The 21,959-nt window shown below is 41.0% G+C and overlaps 3 protein-coding genes across 5 annotated transcripts; 2 read left to right on the plus strand and 1 right to left on the minus strand.

The window, feature by feature from the left end:
* The first annotated feature begins 1,709 nt into the window (after positions 1-1,709).
* On the plus strand, positions 1,710-11,330 carry hgs (hepatocyte growth factor-regulated tyrosine kinase substrate). Of its 3 annotated transcripts, none has more exons than XM_034593287.1 (20): positions 1,710-1,875; positions 3,717-3,801; positions 3,918-3,993; positions 4,180-4,273; positions 5,035-5,157; positions 5,348-5,400; positions 5,607-5,675; positions 5,825-5,949; positions 6,949-7,063; positions 7,162-7,260; positions 7,346-7,441; positions 7,550-7,588; positions 7,689-7,853; positions 7,980-8,190; positions 8,272-8,444; positions 8,531-8,671; positions 9,017-9,200; positions 9,366-9,496; positions 9,595-9,777; positions 9,936-11,330. In XM_034593287.1, the coding sequence occupies exons 1-20, from the start codon at positions 1,839-1,841 to the stop codon at positions 10,041-10,043; spliced, it is 2,307 nt and encodes a 768-aa protein (XP_034449178.1). In that variant the 5' UTR covers positions 1,710-1,838; the 3' UTR covers positions 10,044-11,330. The 3 variants fall into 3 exon arrangements, with proteins under 3 accessions (XP_034449178.1, XP_034449176.1, XP_034449177.1); XM_034593285.1 differs by having other exon boundaries at positions 1,711-1,875; positions 7,977-8,190; positions 9,936-10,321; XM_034593286.1 differs by having other exon boundaries at positions 1,722-1,875; positions 4,180-4,272; positions 5,040-5,157; positions 7,977-8,190.
* Positions 10,344-12,949, minus strand: zgc:103625 (methyltransferase-like 26 B). The gene is made up of 7 exons (XM_034593288.1): positions 12,824-12,949; positions 12,537-12,739; positions 12,175-12,337; positions 11,966-12,025; positions 11,778-11,845; positions 11,610-11,688; positions 10,344-11,527 (listed from the first exon to the last, which is right to left on the minus strand). The coding sequence occupies exons 2-7, from the start codon at positions 12,734-12,736 to the stop codon at positions 11,480-11,482; spliced, it is 618 nt and encodes a 205-aa protein (XP_034449179.1). The 5' UTR covers positions 12,737-12,739; positions 12,824-12,949; the 3' UTR covers positions 10,344-11,479.
* Positions 12,950-13,571: 622 nt separating this feature from the next.
* mrpl12 (mitochondrial ribosomal protein L12) lies at positions 13,572-17,646 on the plus strand. The gene is made up of 5 exons (XM_034593289.1): positions 13,572-13,773; positions 15,388-15,586; positions 15,689-15,754; positions 15,936-16,073; positions 17,035-17,646. The coding sequence occupies exons 1-5, from the start codon at positions 13,715-13,717 to the stop codon at positions 17,149-17,151; spliced, it is 579 nt and encodes a 192-aa protein (XP_034449180.1). The 5' UTR covers positions 13,572-13,714; the 3' UTR covers positions 17,152-17,646.
* Positions 17,647-21,959: the final 4,313 nt, after the last annotated feature.

Here is a 21,959-nt window from a genome sequence, read left to right on the forward strand (position 1 = left end):
AAGTAGTACTTCTAAAAGGCAAATCTTTGTTTAGCTGATTTATGTAAATGATTATATGTGTTCTGCTGAGTGGAACAATAGAACAATGGGTGTGTGTGTACATTTGCTGGTGGTGCCATACTATGTGTGTGTGTGTGTGTGTGTGTGTGTGTGTGTGTGTGTGTGTGTGTGTGTGTGTGTGTGTGTGTGTGTGTGTGTGTGTGTGTGTGAGAGATGCTCCGTCCTCCTCCCTCTCACAGCGACTCTGGTCCAGGGACAAAACATATTATTTTTATCGTATTTAATGAAATTAATACAGTAACCCCGACTGTCTTAGCTCGGTTGATCTCAAAACACCTCTTACTCATCAGTCATAATCACACAGGACCAGAACTCAATGATAATGCTGAAGGCTAAATTATATATCACATTAAAATAGATGAACTTGCAAGTCCTATACTCATCAATACTTATCTATTCATGAGACATTGTTCATTCAGATTCAGATTAACTTTGAATTTCCAAAACAATTTCACAAAAGTAAAATGATAAAATGTCTTGAAGTTGAATCCGTTTTTGCCTTTACAAGCTAAATTTAAAAAAATGACATTATAGATAAGACATACCCTGTATTAACAGTAAATTTTGACACATTTATTAGGGTTTACATTGTACAGATTGTTACATCAGTTGTTCTTTCTGTTTGTGACAGCAGAGGACAGAGCACCACAATGCCACATTATAAAACACTACAACGCAACAATAACAATGGGCATCAGTGTTCCAAGTGCCAGGTAGTGACTCATTCATGACCTAAGCAGGCCTATACCAGTGCTGGTAGAGTAATGCAGCGAATACAGTAAGACAATCTGTGCTATTGGAAAAACACAGTGAGACAAGTGCACTAGTTACACAGTAAATAATCAGTGCAACAACACAATTATTGTACAATTTTATCCTACTGATTATAATTGATCGAGGAGCTAAATTCTCCACAGGGCCAACCACAGAACAATGGAGGAGGAGTTTGACATCACCCTGTTGCCAGCTCACCAGACTTACAGTATTTTCTCCATTTTCAGGGGATATACGTCTGAATTTATACGGTGCATCAATGGGCCTCCTTCAAAATAAAAGAAATAAGGTTTAAGAAATGGCTCTTGAAACTGAATGGCTTTATGATTAGTTGATAAACAATTAGATGATTACTTGGGGATTTTGAAATCCAGCTCTGCAAACAAACACAGGGGAATTATGGGTGTAATATCCCCTCTCAAAATGCAGTTGAGTATTTAAAGTTAATTACTGCCTTTAAAACAGTGTATAAAGGTTCAGCGTGTAAGAATCTAGTGACATCTAGTGGTGAAGTTGCATGTTGCAGCTGAATACCCCTCACCTCAGTTTAGTTTGTCCAGTCTGGGCTACTGTAAAAAACATGGTGGCCTCCGTAGAGAGGACCCGCTCCCAATGTAATATATAAAGTATTTAAATATAAAGGGCCCATTCTAGGGTGAAGAAAACAACAATTCGTACAATTTATATCATTTCACACTAGTGAAAACATTACTAGGATTATTTTATATTCAAGTTCTGCCAATAGATCCCTTTCACCTAACTCTTACACACTGAAGTACCTAGTTTCTCCAAAATCTACCTGCTGTTCCAAGTTTCAGTCGTTAGGGGGAGCAAAATCCCTCCGCCTCGCTGTGTCTGCGCCGGAAGCAGGAAGTAGGAAGAGCAGTACAGCTGTGCTCCGTGGCTAACAGAGAAGCTAACAGGCTAACCTCAGCGGTGGAAGTACCAGGCTCCGGTGACCAAACAAGATCCTCGACAGCGACTTTGACGCTCCGAATTCCGACATGGGGAAAGGCGGAGGCACCTTTGAGCGGCTTCTCGGTGAGTTATCCGCCCATTCGTCAAGTTGAGGGTTTATCAGCCAAGTGTGAGTCAAAGTGCGACGTCTCCCAGCGCATTGTTTTGACAGACGCTGGGGCTGTGGCTCTCGGGCCAGCTAATTCTAGCCTGCTAACACATTCGTGGCTATTGTTTGGGATCCCGGTTTAGGCTAACTACCTCTTAGCAATCTGGCTAATTAGCTGGTCAGATCTCGTTTATCCTCTGTTCTATTCGGATCAGGATCTCATCAAAGTCGTGTCCTTTGTGTTATCGCTCAGCTGTTAGCCAAGTAAAAAAGCCTGTCGGTTCTGTTCAGACAAGACAATACTTGAACGTTAGACGTTGTTGTGTGAGTCCCTCCGTGGCAGGCATCCAAGCACAGTGTCATCATTTCTGACTTGTTGTGTTGTCTTGGTGTTTATGATCCAACAGGTTGATTAGCTAGCTGCCGATCTCTTCCATTTTGAGATCTATGTTTCCCTGAATATAATTAACTCTTTATTTTTAAATGGCAGTTGTCAAATTGAAATCTTAGACCGCAGGGATTCGTTTACTCCAGCACTATCTAAAGAAAAATTCAATTAAATGTGTCTAACCATGTTGTAGGTGAAGGTGGATTCGTTGATCAGGCTGGAAATAGAAAGATAATCAAATCAGATAATACTCCGAAGTTAAAGTAATAACAGGTGGGAAATAATTTACCAACATCCATACTTGTAGTTGGCAGATTAATCAAAAGCCCCTGTGTTAAATATGAGCTGACACCCCATAATCTCCCAGTTGATAAACCACTTTCTGTTTCGTGGATCGGTCATTTGAAACACTAAGACATTTAGAAATACACACCATGTTAATGTATGACCGGTTTATGTAAGTTAGATATATAGTCCACACAATGCCTCAAGATCAGGCCCAAAGGAAAAACCTCATCTAAAGCCCCCTGGGTGTATAAAGTGACACTGTGCCATAGCAGGGCATATTTCCATATTACCAAATATACAGTTAGTCAGATTACCACAGACCAACAGTTGAAACTTTTGGGATCGAGGCAGCCTACTACCTCATGTTCCGAAACTTCACGTGAATAAGGAATAATTTGATATATAAGGAATGAGTGCAGGCACCCATTTAGCAATATTTGCAGTTAAGACAATAAAAATGGTCAAAATATTATGTTATTTATTTACGATTAGTTAGGTTAAATAAAGTTTTTCTCTTGTCTCATATCATTTGTAAGAGATTTAATTGTTTTCAGTTATCTCTCTGTCATAAGACTGACTGCATTATCTGTTCTTATAACACAGTAGTTTCTGTCTAACAATCCTTAAAGAGAAACATAATGCTGTGGTTGCATTAACCGAACACTTAGTTAAAGACAAAGCCACAAGAGAATAAAATACATATACATGATGTTGAGCCAAGCACTTAGTAACCTCTCCCCCCCCACATCAATAAAGGTCAAATTGTAGATAAAAGACATGTTCCTGTATAATGAATTATAATTTAACTGCACTACAAACTAAAGCCTCCAAAATGACCAAATATTAACAGCTCTCTGATACAACTTCAATAAATCTGAGCATAACCTTGAAGAAGGATGTATTTATCAGTTTAAGTGTCAGGCGTCCCTAATTAACTGACAACTGAGAATAGATTTGTGTTTCATCAACATAAAAAACTCAGATTAACATGGTCTCCATAAAGTCATAGAAAGTCTATAATGTGTCTAGGAGTTTTGGAAAAGAGAAAATCTGCAGATTTTAATGACATGTTGGTTTAGTGTTGCAGAAACCTTGTGGTAGACATTAGGCAGACAATAATCCCATCTGTACTAATTTCAGATAAAGCCACCAGTCAGCTGCTGCTGGAGACAGACTGGGAATCCATCCTGCAGATCTGTGATCTCATTCGACAAGGAGACACACAGTGAGTGACTGCTAATCTCTGTCAGCATTAATCTTAAAACAGTTCATTTGACAGTTATGTTTTTATATTTTTAGATAAAGAAAACTACTGAGCAATATTTGTTTTTGTCCTTACAGGGCTAAATATGCTATCGGAGCCATTAAGAAGAAGCTGAATGACAAAAATCCACACGTGGCCCTGTACGCACTGGAGGTAAAACATTACACTGCTGGTGAAAAAATATTCAAGAACTTGAAAACTAAATTAACAGGAAAACCTACAGTTCTGCTGTATATTTATTTTGTAATAGTGTGCTTATTTTTGGGAGAGAGCTGCCAAACATTAAATGTGAACAACATAGTTGTTGTAGTGAGTAATAATTTGGTCTTCCCCCCTCAGGTGCTTGAGTCAGTTGTGAAGAACTGTGGCCAGACAGTCCATGATGAGGTGGCAAGTAAACAAACTATGGAGGAACTGAAGGATCTGCTCAAGGTCATTGCATTTATTTATGTCTTGGGCATCACACTGTGCTGTTTAATTATTAATGATTATCAACTAATCCAATTATTAAATTTTTCGATGAATTGAATGTTAAGTAAAAAATACATACTACTATTTATTAGAGTCCAGAGTAACAATCTTTAATGTCTTGTTTTGTTAAACCAACCGTCCAAAACACAAAGGTGATTGACTTACAATGATGTTAACAGGGGAAAACAGCAAATCCTCTACTAACTAACTTACCTAATAACTAAAAGTTTTACCTCTTATTAAGTTCATGTCTGTGCAGTTATGTATTAGTTCCCTAACGTGAACAAGAAGAGGAAAGTTTAGATAGAGTTACATTAACCTCTCAACAGACTTGAGTCAGGTAGAGTTGTCTCACCACCTTTCCCACCAGCTCTCTTGACTGGATAACTGTTCCCTGCTGTGGGGCAGCTGGCTGCAGTACAGCATGAGCAAGCAATATTTGATTGGATCCTCGCTGCACCATGTGACTCAGGCTCATGCAGCCAATACCGGTTTCCTCTTCCTGATGATGTCACTGACTTGTGACAGCATAATTTTTCAGACCAAAGCAAGGGAGTTCCCCTGACCTCTTGTCATCAGACAAAGTGCTGCTTGACGCAGTTTGCTCACTCATATCAGTGTTATTCAACAACGGAGTGATAGAACATAAAAACAAGAAGGATTTAAAGGTATTTTGTTTAGATACAGACATTTCCTTTACTCTGTGGTTCTTTTTCCACCATAAACAGACGGAACCTAATGTCAGAAACAAGATCCTTTACCTGATCCAGGCCTGGGCTCACGCCTTCCGCAATGAACCCAAATACAAGGTGGTTCAAGACACTTATCAGATCATGAAAGTGGAAGGTAAGTGGCCACATGCTCATATACTATTTGGATTCATTCAATCTTACACACTGACCTAGATAAATGTGTTCTGACTACAATTAAGTCTTAGAAATAAATAAACATACTGGTTTAAAACAGGTCTCAGGCTTAAACTTAATTTTTTGTTTGGTGTGTTTGCTTAAAATGTCTGTTTTTCTTTTCTCAACAGGTCATGTGTTCCCTGAGTTTAAGGAGAGTGATGCAATGTTTGCAGCTGAGAGAGTGAGACATGTAGTTATTCATGTTTTACTGTGGTAGATTCAGGTTTATTAAATAGTGTTTTCTGTAGAAGCAGCATACATTTTATAGTAAATGAACACTAGAGAGAGTGAGGCTGGTCAGGAATAGAGGATAAACTGCATGTTCATGTAAACCAGGCTCCAGTAAGTCATCATGTCAGTAATATTTGATGTCTGTTTATTTTTTAGGCCCCAGACTGGGTTGATGCTGAGGAGTGCCATCGGTGCAGAGTCCAGTTTGGAGTCATGACAAGAAAGGTAGGCCAGGCTTTAGTGTAACTAGGCCTTTTTATGGTTTCCTTCTTTCAGTTACAGATATGTGTGTGTGTGTGTGTGTGTGTGTTGAGTGCTATGTCTGTTGCGCATGTGAGGAAGTTGACCTCTATTTATGTCCCGTGCTTTTCCAGCACCACTGTCGAGCCTGTGGCCAGATTTTCTGTGGCAAGTGTTCATCTAAGTACTCCACCATTCCGAAGTTCGGCATTGAGAAGGAAGTGCGTGTTTGTGAGCCCTGCTTTGAGCTGCTCAACAAGTGAGTCCTGTGAAAAGTATAAAGTATGGTGACCCTCTCCATGCTAATGAAGTAAACACTTCATTAGCATTGTTAGCTGCAGCCTGACATTTCTGGTATTGTAAATTATTCTCCTGCCAGTGTTGCGTTATTGTTTTAGCTTAGTTTGAGTTTAGACACACACTAGTAGATTGTCCTCTTTCTGTGCTTGATCACTGAGAGATTACAAAGATTTAATGCACTGCCTTGTCTAGGTTTATGTCACTCAACCTGAAAAGCTTTGCTCATCTAAATTTTTTGAAATGCTTTGAATCTCACTTTGTCTGGGTGAGTTTCTTCGGGTTTATTCTTTTGTTACCTCCAACAAAAAGGTTATGTTTTCAGCCCAGGTACTGTCCATCAGTTTCGCTTAACCAAAAAGGTTTTCTACTTAAATTTTATTTCAAGGACGGCCAGCGAAGAATAGTGCAACAATATGACCATCGTCTTTATACAATTTAGTACATTGTACATATTGATGACCCCGACGAAAGTTGTTAATTGATATGTCGTGTTCTATTTGATAATAAATGACGATGCTGTGCTGTCACCTAAATAACCCTTTTATGCTATTTAGATTAAATAGGCTTGCATCTACTCTGAACCACTTTGCAAAGTCTTATGGTGTTTTTCAGGGATGTGGCTCAAACAGTAGAATAATGGCCTGAACAAGCAGCCATAGCTCAGTGGTAATGAGCCTAACTGACATGATCTCACAAATCAGCACAAATAATCCCACAGAGCCATAGAATTTATGTATTTTTCAAAACTCTGTTTGACCCTAAGATTCAATTCTGAATGAAGATTAGTAACTTATAAAAGCATGTTATTGCAATACAAAATTGAGATAATAGTTTAGTGTTGAAAGTCGTATGCATTCTGCTGTTGCTTACTTGTATTGTTCTGTTTTTTGGTTTGGTGGAATGCTCTTCTCTGATTTACAAGGTTGTCTGACTTCCCTCATCCCTTTTTCCCCACCAGCCACCCCTCCCTCTCTCCCCCACTTAGGAAAGCTGAAGTCAAAGCCCCGAGTACCACAGGTACTCCTGAACTGCCTCCTGAGTACCTGACCAGCCCACTGTCCCAGCAGTCGCAGGTAACTGTTTAAAAAACGATATAGATCGGGAAATTAAATGGTTTACTTTACAGTTCTCATTTTTTTCTCCCTTGGTCTTACCACCTCCCTCTAACCAGATGCCACCCAAGAGAGACGAGGCAGCGCTGCAGGAGGAGGAAGAGCTGCAGCTGGCCATTGCCCTGTCCCAAAGTGAGGCTGAGGAGAAGGAGCGCGCGGTGGGTCACGAACCAAAGTGTTAACTTTGTATTTTTACAGCCCGTTTACAGAGATAAACTGACCCATAGCTGTGTGTTTTTACAGAGGCATAAGAACTCGTACTCGGTGTATCCCAAAGCTGATCCCACCCCAGTGACCTCCTCAGCACCACCAGTCAGCACCCTCTACACTTCCCCTGTGGTTAGAATTCTCTTCTGGTTAAATAATTATTGTTGCTGGCAAATATTCTTTATTATTATTTTATCATATTACTAATATGAAATATATTATCTACTGTACTCTCTCTAGAACTCCTCTGCTCCATCAGCTGAAGATGTCGACCCTGAGGTACATATGTTGTCCTTCTCTTCTTTAAAACCTGTGTTATTATAGATAAATGGAAATGCTACATCTTGACAATACTAATATGTCTGTCACAATGTTCCAGCTGGCCCGTTACCTGAACAGAACATACTGGGAGAAGAAACAGGAAGAGGCTCGCAAAAGTCCCACCCCATCAGCCCCTGCCCCTGTGCCAATGGCTGAGCCCCTGCCAGCAATCACTCAGCCTGTAGAAACTCATGTCCCTGTCCAGCCAGTCAGCATAGTGGAGGTATATTGAAATATTATGCCGAGGGTGGATGTAAGAAGCAGTATTTTAATGTTTAGCTGAAGTGAAAAAGGCAAACCACAAATGACTCTCTGCTCTTTGCCTCCCTCTTGTCTCTGCCTTCAGCAGCAGTACCAGAATGGAGAGTCGGAGGAGAACCACGAGCAGTTTCTGAAGGCTCTGCAGAATGCCGTCTCCACTTTCCTTAACCGGATGAAAAGCAACCACATGCGTGGACGCAGCATCACCAATGACAGCGCTGTGCTCTCCCTCTTCCAGTCCATCAACAACATGCATCCACAGCTCCTGGACATCCTCAACCAGCTGGATGAGAAACGATGTGAGTGTTAGCTTTTCAGGAGTGTGTTTGCACCTATTTCTGTCTCTCTGTGCGTCAAACCTCTGAACTATGACATCGCAGTGTACTATGAGGGGCTGCAGGACAAGCTGGCTCAGGTGCGCGATGCCCGGGCAGCTCTCAACGCCCTTCGTGACGAACATAGGGAGAAGCTGCGTCGTGCTGCAGAAGAATCAGAGAGGCAGAGACAGATCCAGCTGGCACAAAAACTGGAGATAATGAGGCAGAAAAAACAGGTAACGAAATGATGCTCTGCAATTAGCATGCAGATTGATGCTCTATTCTATTACCGTACTCAGAGGTCTTTGTCACTGAACTGCAGGAGTACTTGGAGATGCAAAGACAGCTGGCCATCCAGCGCCTCCAGGAGCAGGAGAAGGAGAGGCAGATGCGCCTGGAGCAGCAGAAGCACACAATCCAGATGAGAGCCCAGATGCCTGCGTTCTCTCTGCCCTACGCCCAGGTACGCACTGTGAACTGATGTCTGTAACACTGGTTCTGCTGATCTCACCAGCTCCACTTCCACAGAGAACTTCATCGTCATCACCACATTCTATTAGTCCAGACCTTAACCAGCCCTCTCTTAGGGCAGTGGTCTCTATGTAGGAAAACAACTGTTATTTCATCTCATGTATCATATTAGAGGATTGATTAAAGTGCATTATTTAAGTCGGCCAGTAACAATGTCTGACATCAAAAGCTGTAGACACCGGTGTTATAATTAAAATAAAGCAGGAATTTTTACGTCTCCATAAGTTTTTTCTTTTAGAATAAATGTTTAAAATTGTCTGCATGTGCTCTTACACAGATGCAGTCTTTGCCCCCGAACGTGGCAGGAGGGGTGGTGTACCAACCTGGTGCTCCACCCAGCTACCCAGGCACCTTCAGCCCTGCTGGTTCTGTGGAGGGTTCACCAATGCATAACATGTATATGAACCAGCCTGGGCAGACTGCACCGCCACAGTATCAGGCCATGCCCGGCCCTGTCACAGGTGAGGAGGTCAAGAAGAGGATGGATAAAGATGCTTTGAAATATCTTTGATCGCTTCAGAAATAGAAAATATACTATGTTTTGTTATTAAGTATTTGATTTAATTCTTAATCGTGTACAACTAAGTGTTCTCCTGTGTGTGACTGATTGTCCTCTCTTCATCCAGATCCGAATATGGCGTACATGTACCAGCCTGCGGGCACAAATGGGCAGCCTGGTCCTCCACCTGGTCAGGCTCCACCCACCACAAGTCCTCCCTACTCCAACTATCAACCCACACCCACACAGGGCTACCAGGTCTGATTGTCTCCCATCAGTTTCTGAACACCACTTACAGTATAAAATATTTTATACTATGGAACTGTCTCACTAATCTTTATCCTGGTTCTGTGCAGAATGTGGTCTCTCAGGCCCAGAGTATGCCTCCCATGTCCCAGCCTGCACCCACGAATGGTATGGGTTATATGGGCTACCAGCCATACCCCATGCAGAACATGATTTCAGCATTGCCAGGACAGGACCCCAATATGCCCCCCCAACAGCCATACATGCCAGGCCAGCAGCCCATGTACCAGCAGGTCCGTTTTTAATTATTTCTTCCTTTGTCACCAGATAATAGTTGTGCATAAACCCTCCAGCACACTAAGCTGACACCAAAATTCATGTTTTTACTTTCCAGGTTCTGTCGATCTTCATTAATTTTCCTGTTTTTACTTGTTTGTCCCTTTCTTGCTAGGTGGCTCCCCCCGGTGCCCCTCAGCAGCAACAGCAGCAGGTGGCACAGCAGCAGACCCCTCAGGCTGTGCCGGGCAGCGCAGAGGCACAGCTCATCTCCTTCGACTGAAAGCCACCAGGCTCCAGAGTCTCACACACTACGTCCTCTCTCTTCCTTTGGTCTTTCCTCTCCCCCCCTGGACTCTCAGGATGCCCTCTGGAAACACACACACACACACACCTCCAACCTTCCACCTAGCTATGATGTTGTGGCAAACGTGAAATATTGTGATGATGTTGCGCTCCTTGCCTCTCCCCCACTGAATTACGCGAACGTGAGGTGGAAGCTGTGAGAGAGGGCACCTTAACCCAGACCCCCTCCACCCTCCTCCTCCTCCCTCTTTCCACCTGACATGTATGTAGTACTTCCTTATTAAATGAATAACTGAAGCTCAGAAATAGTTGTGGTATTAAAGTTAAACATGAATAAGAAAATATAACAAACGAGAAGATAAAAATAAACATAACCATCCTTTGTCTCATATTTTTCTAAAGCAAAATTTGCATGTTAAATTTCAATTATTTTCTGGAATGGGAGTTAATTATTTCAGTTTGGGGAGCACCTGAGAGACACCAGAGTTTGTGCTTTTTTGAAAGGTTATGGTCTTGTGGAAAAAGAACAATGTCTTGAGATCGCAACCACAGTCACAGGCCCTGAAATGAATGGCGCTAACTCTCCACGTCCATCAGGTTCACGGCTTGACATTCCAGTTGTAGTTTTCAGTTCCATCCCTTCTATGCACACAGATACTCACACACTTGGGTCCTCTTATCTTGCTTTGGCATTTATTTGTTGTGCACTGCTTGGACTTTTAAGTGTTTTAATGTTGTTTCTGAGATGATGAAACAGGGATTATACACTGTGGGGGGGATATGAGAAAAGTAGCTCGATGGTTGTTTTATCCTCAGTAAATCTACATTAATAAATATGTCATTGAAATCAAACAACTAGAATCCATTCAATTTACATACTAAAGCAGTCCAGCAACTCTAAAAGCAAAAGGCCTCCCTTTTTAATAAAGTAACTTACTGAACGTACCATGAAGAACATAACGAAGCATGGGAAGCTGCATCGTGTTTGCATCTAGTTATAACAGTCACAATTGAGGGTATCAACATAATAACTACAGGTGGGCATTCTTATTTTTTTTCAAGTGTACTTTGCTGTCCAGGTGTTTGGAAGTTATTGCAGGGTGAACATGATGTGCTGCATGTATGTATGTATCACACGCCCAATCAGTGATTTCTGTAGCCCATCAGTTGCCATCTGTGAACTTCTTTATTCCATCATACTGATCTGTCTGACTTAAAAAGTAATTTTCAAATTATATTTAATAAATATCTGGTTCCTATTGTCCACCTGCTTCATCTTTTTTTCTGTATTCTTCTATAGAATTTAAAAAGACACAGACCTAAATGGTTTAACAACCTTTATAGATGTCAATACAAGGTTTACAGTATACAAATAAACATTTTAAAATCTCCTTTGTGCAGTTTGGCTTTTTCTTAAATTTTTCTGAAGATGAGGCATTTGTAGTATTCTTCCATCTCGATCTGGAAATAAAACGTTACAGGTGTAACAGCAACATCATGGTTATTACAAAGTAATTACCATCAGCTATAATAAACAACTCACAATCCTCTCCATACGCATCCCGTTCCCATAGGCCAGCTGTCTCAGTACATCCATGTCTGGAAGACCCCACTCTGGGTTCCTGTGCAACAGAATAAAACACATCACTCAACGTCAGACAAAACAACAACACATTATTCTAATGTCGTATTGAAATAGATGTCCACGCACATTTTTCGAATCTCCTCATCCAGATGTTCGTTACAGCTCGGTGTGATGGTGCCATTAATAGCATATGCCTGAAACATAACAAAGATTTAGAAATGTTAACAGGCTGTTCAGCTATGCCATTTTTAAAAATATTTTCATACTTACACAATGCTACTGTCTAAGGCTTAAGAACTGCTTCCTTCACATACCCCATAAGTTATCAGAAGGGCATTTAGTTTGAGGATCTGACCGGCTCCACTAAAAACACCCTTGGAAAAAAACAGACAGAAACAGGTATTGGCTCATTTTAACAATTTTCACGTTCTGCTTCATGAATGAACCACTGGGGCACAGCATCATTATTTTCCATCGCCTATTAGCTCAACAGCTTCAGTTGTTGTTAGATGACCAGACGTACCTGTGCTGTTTTGAAGGAGCTGTACTGCAGCAAGTTAATGGCAATAACAACGTCACAGGAGCTGCGGGGAACGCCGGCCCATTTCTCCCACGGTTCGCTGGCATCTAGGTGGACAGGCTGCAGAATGGTCTTGGCATGGGTCGCAGCAATGTAGGCCTTGATACTGTGATCAAGTAATGCAGAATTAATATTACATTTGAGGGTCTAAATTCTTTAGATTCTCATATATCAATCTTACTCTATGAGCTGGAAAGAGCTCAACCTGCCTCGTGAAGCTTATTACACAGTTGATAGTATCACTACTGCAGCCAACTATTTGGATTTCTTCACTGATTTTGTGTCTTCTCTACTCGTACACAAACCTGTCTCGAGACTCCTCCTTAATGTCCGATGGCTGCCAGGTGACAAAGGGCATCTTCTGGGCAAAGCGTATCACATGCTGCCCGGTTCCAGAGCCCAGCTCTAAGGCAAACAGCTGCCTGTGGGACTGGTCCTCCAACACATCTTCAAGCATTGAACACAGGCCCTCCCAGTTCCTCTCTGCCTGAGGAGACAGCAGCATGATCTGAAGGAAAGAGGCAGGAGAACATCTCACTCACTTTTATTGTACACCAGCAGCAGATGTATTGATTTCCTCTCTCCCTCTTACCTTCACTGGTGCTGGTTGACAGAAATTAGCTGGGAAATGGCATAACGGTGGTGGCTGGATGTGGCCGATGACTGACAGCAGATGGTGGCAGAGATTACCTGGTTAAGAGGATTTGATCTGGGCTCCTCTTCAGGGTCCAGAAAAGAACAGAGACACACAGATCAGTTCAATTCACTCAATACATTTGTGTCTGAATATTATGTAGCAACTATTGTTTATTATATCTTTAAATGATCCATCTCTTTTGTCCTTATTGTCATCATGAAGACGTAACTGACCACTCTTTCAACCAGTACCAGGAAGAGAGACAGCATCTCACCTGCACTTGTTTCTCCGCATCGGCTTCGCAGTAAAATATATAGAATTCAGTATCGGCTTCTTTATATTATTTTCTCAATCTGTGCTTTTATTGATATATATTTGTATCTTATTATTTATGTCGGCGTATTCATATTTCCTTCTTTTAATTTGATTTTAATAATGAACGATGATCTATTCTCTCTAAAACACTATTTAGAGTTTACTGTTTTTAAATTTGCTAATATTTATTGAAATAAATATAAACAAATATAACTCTACTGGACTCAACCAGTTTCCTGTGTTTAAAGTCAAAAAAGTAACTTTACTTCAAATCATTAAACTGTGTCATTTGGCTTAATAACTGTAACTAATATATTATTCTTATGCGCGCTCATATTTATTTAACTATATATTTATTCGCGTGTCCCTTATGGGCTGCCGTAGTTGCTCGAGCAGTTCACGCAGGGCATTCTGGGTAGGTCAGGACGCCATGTGCTTTTGAAGCCGCGGACCCAGAAGGAACCTGTGTGGTTTAAACTCGCCTCGTACTCTCCAGGACACCGGGACGAACGGCCCCAGCTCTCGGTCAGCATGTACTGCTCCACACGCTGCCTCCGGACCGCGCTGCGGGTTGCGGCGAACACCCACCGGTACGTGACGTGCTCCCGGGCGGGCAGCAGCCGGTCACGTAACACCGGTGCTGCAGCAGCGGCGGCGGCGGTAGCTGACTGTCTGTGCCCGTCTGTCCCGCTGCTTCAAGGGCAGACACACACACACACACACACACACAGTGCCGCCGCTGGTTCTGGGTGTTGAACGTGTAGCTGGTGGGAATACTGTGTTTTCTCTGCGGTTGTGAAGAAGCTAATCGTTTTTAACCTGGTGTGTACGTGAAGTAGATTAGCTAACGTTAGCTCGGTGACTTCAACCCCCTCAGACTTTAACACTATGATCATATAACACCAGCAAGTAGACTCGTGAAACATGTCGTCCTGAGGATCAGCTGGTTTTTTACAAAGGAATGAAAGTCAAACTTAATGTTGTAGCTGTTAGCTTCCTCTTTGTGGGATGAGGCAGCTCCTGACAGCCAAGGTCACAGTGAGCTGCAAGAAGCCCACGTTACTTGTGCTTGAATAACCTCAAGCAGCATCTTCCCTGTGTCTGTGTGTCACTAAACAATGAGCAAACTGGTGACCTCCAACAATGAGCCGTAAATATGTGGATTACATTTTGTCTGCTTTAGATCAAGATTTGAGTACAACCGTTTAAGTTGTCAGTAGTAAATCCAGAATGGAAATGCTCTACTTGACTGGGTTTTACAGTCAGACACACATTTGATTGTCAGATGATTATTGATTGTACCTGTAAGGTTGAGAGCCCCTTGGGTCAGTGGAGAACATACCTCAACCAAAGCCGAAACTATTCTACACGTGATTATTTTGTTTTAATTGTTAAATTAAACTCTAAAAGATTCGTCGAATTTGTGTAAATCTTCCTGAATCTACATAATCTCGGCTACTCAACAGTGGAAGTTGCAGGTTTTTTACATGCAGTGACAGAAATTAAGACCCCTTTTTAAAAAATATAAAAATCTGCTGGATTCACGTCACAAGTAGATAAATCTCAGTCCACTAAATATGCTTTAATTATATAAATTCAAGATCAACGATTTCAACAAGTAGATAAATATATTGATATAGTACTTGTGCATTGTCCAAACACAGTAAGGAGGTAAACCACATGATTGATCTACAACAGATTTGTAAAATGTTTGCAAAGTGTGAAAAGTTTAAAACATCACCTTCACTCAGGAGCAAAAAACTTGTCCTAAGATCTTAAAGAAACTGTCATATTTATCGTGATAAATGACTGATATGAATACTTTTATCTTGATGTAAGTTTTCACCTTATTGTCCAGCCCTATCTGAGCATTAATCCCTGAAAAATTCATGAAAAATGCCCTATTTTGTAATGTTAATGAAAGTGAAATGAATCAGTGGATCTCCCCCTAATATGCACCGGCACCGACATGTAGCGAGTTGTTCCTAGGTCCCATCACTCAAACATGGGTAAAAACATTGCTTCCGTAAGGGGGACACATTGTTGTCGAAATCTCTAGATAATCTGATCACAGATTGATCAGTGAGAACAAAGTTTGAATATCCTAATGCCAGATGTTTCTTACAGATGTTCTCAGCTGACCTTACACACTAGTTATGTTTCCTGTGTCCGAGAACATCGGCTAATTCATTTTCATTCTCCAGGCAACACCTTCAGCGGCAGACCCCGGCTCTGTGTGCACTCCGACTTCTGAGGACCAGCCCGACCACCCACTCAGACGCCATCGCCGCCCCTCCGTTAGACGGAGCACCCAAACATTATTCCCCCAAAATCGAGCAGCTCGTCAATGACATAGCCAGCCTCACTTTGTTAGAGGTGTCGGACCTCAACGAGCTCCTCAAGGTTTGTGGGAAAAAGTTTAAACCACAGTTGGTCTCTTCAGATAGATGTTGTGATCCATATGTTTTTATGTTGATTAATTCTTTCCTCTTTTTGTGATCATAGAAAACTCTGAACATTCAGGATGTTGGAATGATGCCGATGGGCGCGTCAGCTATGCCTTTGGCTCAGGTAAGAATTATCACAACTCTAAATGAATTATTTACAATGTAATACACCAAGTCAAATCAATGGTTCCCTAATTCTTTATATTGAGTGTAAAGGCCTATTTAACAAGTATCAGCAAATTGTAACTGTCATGTTTCCTAATGCACAAATTCATATGCAACTTCTCTCCCTTGTGTGTAACTAGGCCGCAGAAGAGGAGGAAGTACCGGCCAAGAAAGAGAAAACTCACTTCACAGTAAAATTGACAGAATTAAAGGGGGCGGAAAAAGTCAAACTTATAAAGGAAGTGAAGAACTGCATTCAAGGCTTGAATCTGGTTCAGGTAAGTCTCATCATTAGAGATCAGTCCTGATCTGAGTAAATTAAAAGAACAATGTGTATCAGAAAGGTATCGTAATACCCCACTGTTAATAATGAAACAGTACCCCACTTTATTAGGCTTTTAGGAATGACAGTGTTCTAATAAGAGCAGTATTTGCTATGAGTTGCAAGGGGCAGTCTGTGTGACGGTGCTCTATTAGCTTTCATTGTGACAAAACGTATACAAACACAATATGAATTTATTTCACTTGCATTGCTGACAGTCGGTTCAGCTCGGGAACACCAACACAAACCAAGTGAACCAACATGTCGAACCTAGCAAGGCATCTTGCCGATAGACACACGCCAAACTGTTAATGTAAAGAGTGACGGGTTAGTGACTGTACTAGATTACACCAAGTCTATGTCCTCAAACTCAAAGTAAGTCATATTAGATACAAGTAAGATTTATTTTATGATATCTGATTTTGACCAGGCAATAAAGGGCAATGATAACTTAAATTTGCCTTTGAGTGTGAAGGCAAATTTGTGTGAAGAGAGAAAAGATATGAAATAAACTATAGTTTTATTGAGCATGAAAATGATAAACTGACATTTAATTGTGACAAAGATCAAATCCGAGATCATGAGCCTGCGCACTCCAGTAGTGCACCAAAGTAGACCGAATACAAATCACTCGGTACGCCTCCTCTGGCAACTTTCTACTTTTCTATTTGGTCAAACTATATTTAAAAATGTAAACAAGAGAACAAGCTTCACCATTACTATTGAGATATTTAGACACAGTTATCATAAAAGATTTGAGTTTAATGAGGCTGTAAATACTGTTTCTATAACCAATATTGGTCCCTCTTTTAAAAGTTCTATGATCTGTTTGAGTCCTGGTGTTTCAGAAAGACTGAGGACATTACACCAGGTCCTGTCATGTAACATGTATTATTTTTCTCTCTTTCCTAAACCAGGCTAAGAAACTAGTGGAGGCTCTTCCCCAGGAAATCCGGGCAAACGTATCCAAAGAAGAGGCCGAGAAACTGAAAGCGGCCCTGGAGGCGGCAGGCGGAACTGTGGTTTTAGAGTAGATCTTCGTAGCCACCTTTTCACCAGTCTGCTGCTCCAGCACTTCGTCCTTCATTTTATTATTTCAGTTCTTTCTTTTTTTTTTAACACGACAAACGAGAGAAAACAGAGAAATGCCTTCTGACATGAATCCGGTCTCTCAGCAGCGTCAGGTGGGGCGGTGAGACTCAGACTGAACTTTCCAGGCACACAGCCTGCACATGCGGCCGCCCCGCTGTTTGCTCGTCCACGTGTCTGCTCATGTGTCTGTCTGATACCGGTGTAGCAAACAAGCTACTGAAACAGTGGCCTGGGTGCCAAGTAAGTCGGTTGATCATTGTGTGTGCGAGTGACTTAAACTCCTCACAGAAGGAGAGATGATGCTGTAGGGACATGGTTACCATTCCCTATGTTAAAGAACAACAGATACTGTATCTAGCTCAATGGATGCCAGGGCTCAGTCTGTATATTGCTCATAGAATTGTTAATAATGTGATTAAAGTTGAAATCTCCATGTTTTCCTTTCTCTTATGTTTTCTTCTATTGATCTTGTTGATTTTTTTTTTGCTAAATGTTGAATATGCTAACTTTAAAACTGATAAGAAAGAAATGTGAAGATGAAGTTGTCTGTTGTGTTGTTTCTAATCTGTCGTGGGAAGAAGTGGGTATTCTTATCTCGAGTTTTACTGCTGCTGTCCAGTAGAGGTCATAAGATCTCTTCTATTCACCTCTGACAGGTTGAGTGGTTGTTTTATGCACACACACAAAACGTTCTTCTATCTTAGTGAGGACACTCATTGGTATAAAGCCCTCCCTAGCCACTTACCCTAACCTTAACTAACTGTCTAACCTAATTCTAACCCTAAACTTATAACCAAGGCCTAACATTCGCATTGCCCATTCAACGTGGGTCAGAAAGAGAGGACTGACTAAAACGTCCTCACTTTCACTTGCTGTCCTCACTCCGTAGGTTCAAAGTGGTCCTCACAAAGATATCTGCTCAAGTTCAAACACACACACAATTGCGCAGCTTCCATTGTTGGGACTTTGCATTGACTTCCATTCATTGTGGACAGCCTAACCCGAGTCGTATCCCTAACCTTCACCAGGACCTCAGAAATGAGGTTTTATCTAATTAAGACCGGGTCAGTGTTTATGCTGGAAAATGTTCTAAAGTGGGTTAATAAAGACGAACACACAAATAGACCTATGTTTAATTTGTAAAGATAGAGTACATGTAGTTTGTAATAAGACTAAAAGGTGAAATCAACAAAAGTGAACCCCTTTAGGTTTGAGGGATGTCTGCATGAAAAGAACCAGTCGTTAGATTCCTGTACCAATGTTTCCTCCTTGGTCTTTTTCACTTGTCAGATGGAGCCTGAGTTACGAAGAACATGCACCATCTGGTGGAACTGTGACATTGAAATCAGTAGATTTTTTTAAATGCTGACTTAACATAATATACATAATTAACAGTGGCTTCTTTTCATTAAATTGTAACTTTCACGCTGCTGTTTGATGCTGGTTGTGCTGTTTTTGACACTTGCCATGAAAAGACATGTGTGATCTCACCATCACGTCTGCAGCTTATTTGTTAAGCATCTGTTGTGTACCTCGTCCTGATTCAGCCATTTTAGGCAAAGTTTCCTCATATTTTTTCAATGCTGATTAAGTGGATCCAGAGATCTGTGGCCTTAGTTGTGTGTATTAGGGCAGGATACATATTTGAAGTCCTTACAATGTAAGAAGAGCAAAACCAAGGAGGTTTACAACAAGGTACGTGTTTAAAACCAAGTTAAATATGACTTCATTTGAAATTGTACGGGTCTTTTTAAAAGATGCAGCCTTTACCCCCAAGAGAACTTAAACAGACAAATAGAATTCAGCCATTGTTTTATTATTCACATCTGTGCTTCTCCTACTGTGACGTGTCAAATGTCGTCAGTGAAGAAGGTCTATTGTTACATCTGAGTCCCTTTGCAATGATACACTGAGAAAACACAACACACAACTGAGAGATGAGAACTGTACTGGCAGAGAAACATCCCAGGGGGCAACTAAACGGTTTACATATTTTGCGAAAATCGAATTAGGCAACTCAGTGTTTTTCAGACTCATTATTTGCAATGGCAAAAAAAAGTAGATGTACGTTATACCTCCAACCGTAATGTAAAAATCCAATATGGATGTAAAATAACAGGAAATATGAATCATCTGCAGCATAATGTGGTTGATTCTAATCAAGCAGGATGTACATTTAAACATTTACCACATTCTGCGATCAGATGCCAGATCATTCGGTACACAGAGCTAAAACTAATACAGCAGTCCTGTAAAAAAAAAAACTGCCATTATGAAGGTTATAACGTTCAGTTTTTGTTGATTTTTGAGTCTGTGTGAGTGTTTCTCTTATTTCGCCCATTAATATGCATTAGTGTAGAGTAAATAACAGAAACTCCTCTCTGTGTAACACAATTCAGTTTGACAGTGCCACAAACAGCAACCTCCACAATGATCATAAAGTGAAATCAACAATTTTCCAAAACAGTTTCAATACAATGTGAACATTATAACTTTCTCAAAGGGTGGATTTAGTGCAGTTAAGTCTTAGACTGAATTAGTTCTCTCTCTCTCTCTCTCTCTCTCTCTCTCTCTCTCTCTCTCTCTCTCTCTCTCTCTCTCTCTCTCTCTCTCTCTCTCTCTCTCTCTCTCTCTCTCTCTCTCTCTCTCTCTCTCTCTCTCTCTCTCTCTCTCTCTCTCTCTCTATATATATATATATATATATATATATATATATATATATATATATATATATATATATATACAGTGCCTTGCATAAGTATTCACCCCCCTTGGACTTTTTCCCATTATGTACTGTTACTAACTGGAATTCAAATAGACTTAAATAAACTTTTTCCCATTTGATCAACAAAACATGCATAGTACTTTGGAGGTGCAAAATAAATTTTATTGTGACACAAACAATAATGAGAACAAAAAAGTTGACATCTGTTGGGTGCATAAGTATTCACCCCCCTGTGTCAATACTTGGTAGAACCCCCTTTCGCTGCAATTACAGCTGCAAGTCTTTTGGGGTATGTCTCTACCAGCTTTGCACATCTAGAGATGGAAAGGTTAGTCCATTCTTCTTGGCAAAAAAGATGAAGCTCAGTCAGATTGGATGGAGACCGTCTGTGAACCGCAATCTTCAAGTCTTGCCATAGATTCTCTATTGGATTGAGGTCTGGGCTTTGACTGGGCCATTTTAAGACATTAACATTCTTTAATCCAAACCATTCCTTTGTAGCTCTGGCTGTATGTTTAGGGTCATTGTCCTGCTGGAAGATGAACCTCCGCTCCAGTCTCAAGTCTTTTGCAGACTGCATCAGATTTTCTTCAAGGATTTCCCTGTATTTGGCTCCATCCATCTTTCCCTCTATTCTGACCAGAAGAGGATTTTTTTCGGATTTTTTATGGATCCCTTTCAACAATGGCTTTCTTCTTGCCACTCTTCCATAAAGGCCAGATTTGTGGAGTAGACGACTAATAGTTGTCCTGTGGACAGATTCTCCCACCTCAGCTGTGGATCTCTGCAACTCCTCCAGAGTAACCATGGGCCTCCTGGTTGCTTCTCTGATTCATTTTCTCCTTGTCCGACTCTTCAGTTTGGGTGGACGGCCTCCTCTTGGTAGGTTTGCGGTTGTGCCATATTCTTTCCATTTTCTTATGATGGATTTTATGGTGCTCAGAGAGATGTTCAAAGCTCTGGATATTTTTTTATAACCTAACCCTGCTTCATATTTCTCCACAACTTTATCCCTGACCTGTTTGGTGAGCTCCTTGGTCTTCATGATGCTGTTTGTTCAGTAATGATCTCCAACAAACTCTGAGTCTGTCACAGAACAGGTGTATTTATACTGAGATTAAATTGCAGACAGGTGGACCCTATTTACTAATTATGTGACTTGCAAATGTGACTTGTGAATGCAATTGGTCGCACCAGATCTTTGTTAGGGGTTTCACAGTAAAGGGGGTGAATACATATGCACTCAACACTTTTCAGATTTTTATTTGTAAATAATTGTGAAATCCATGTAATATTTCCCCCCACTTCCAAATGATGCACTATTTTGTGTTGGTCCATTACATAAACTCACGATGAAATAAATTTTAATCTGTGGTTATACCATGACAAAATGTAGAAAAGTCCAAAGGGGGTGAATACTTATGCAAGGCACTGTATATATAGTCTATCATCACAGATATCTGCATGTATCACATCCTGTAGCAGTTTGCTCATGTTTTGCATTTGCTCTCACTTTGACCGGGTTACTGTCAACTGTCACACACACACACAGACACACACACAGACATGTTGCAGTGTCAGGCTGCTCGTTGGCACCACTGCTGCACTACTTTTAAAATCATGTCACAGCTAAGAACCAAAACACGTGAGCGAGAACATAAGAAATAACTCATCAACACTTGTTATTTAATGTTCTCAAGTGATAAGAGTGAAGATATCCAGTCTTTTGACCTTTTGACCTTGACAACGTTATAATGAGACCGCTGCATCTATTTGTGACGGATGTTTGTTTGAACTTTCTGACACATGCTTGAGCTGAATCCTGTGATGCTGACAAACCATATTCACGATAGCAGCAGTCAAGCCAGTTCTCAGCACAGGGACATTGGAGTAAGTACTATGAGGCTGGACTATTTCCAAAATGTCTTTATGACAAACTAAAATGCAGATTTAAATGAAGTTGGCCTGGAATGAGTTTGTCCATCGCAGTAGCCTGTTTACACCCTACGGATTTAATTAAAATAA

The sequence above is a fragment of the Hippoglossus hippoglossus genome, chromosome 8 (genome assembly GCF_009819705.1).
Source record: "Hippoglossus hippoglossus isolate fHipHip1 chromosome 8, fHipHip1.pri, whole genome shotgun sequence".
NCBI lineage: Eukaryota > Metazoa > Chordata > Actinopteri > Pleuronectiformes > Pleuronectidae > Hippoglossus > Hippoglossus hippoglossus.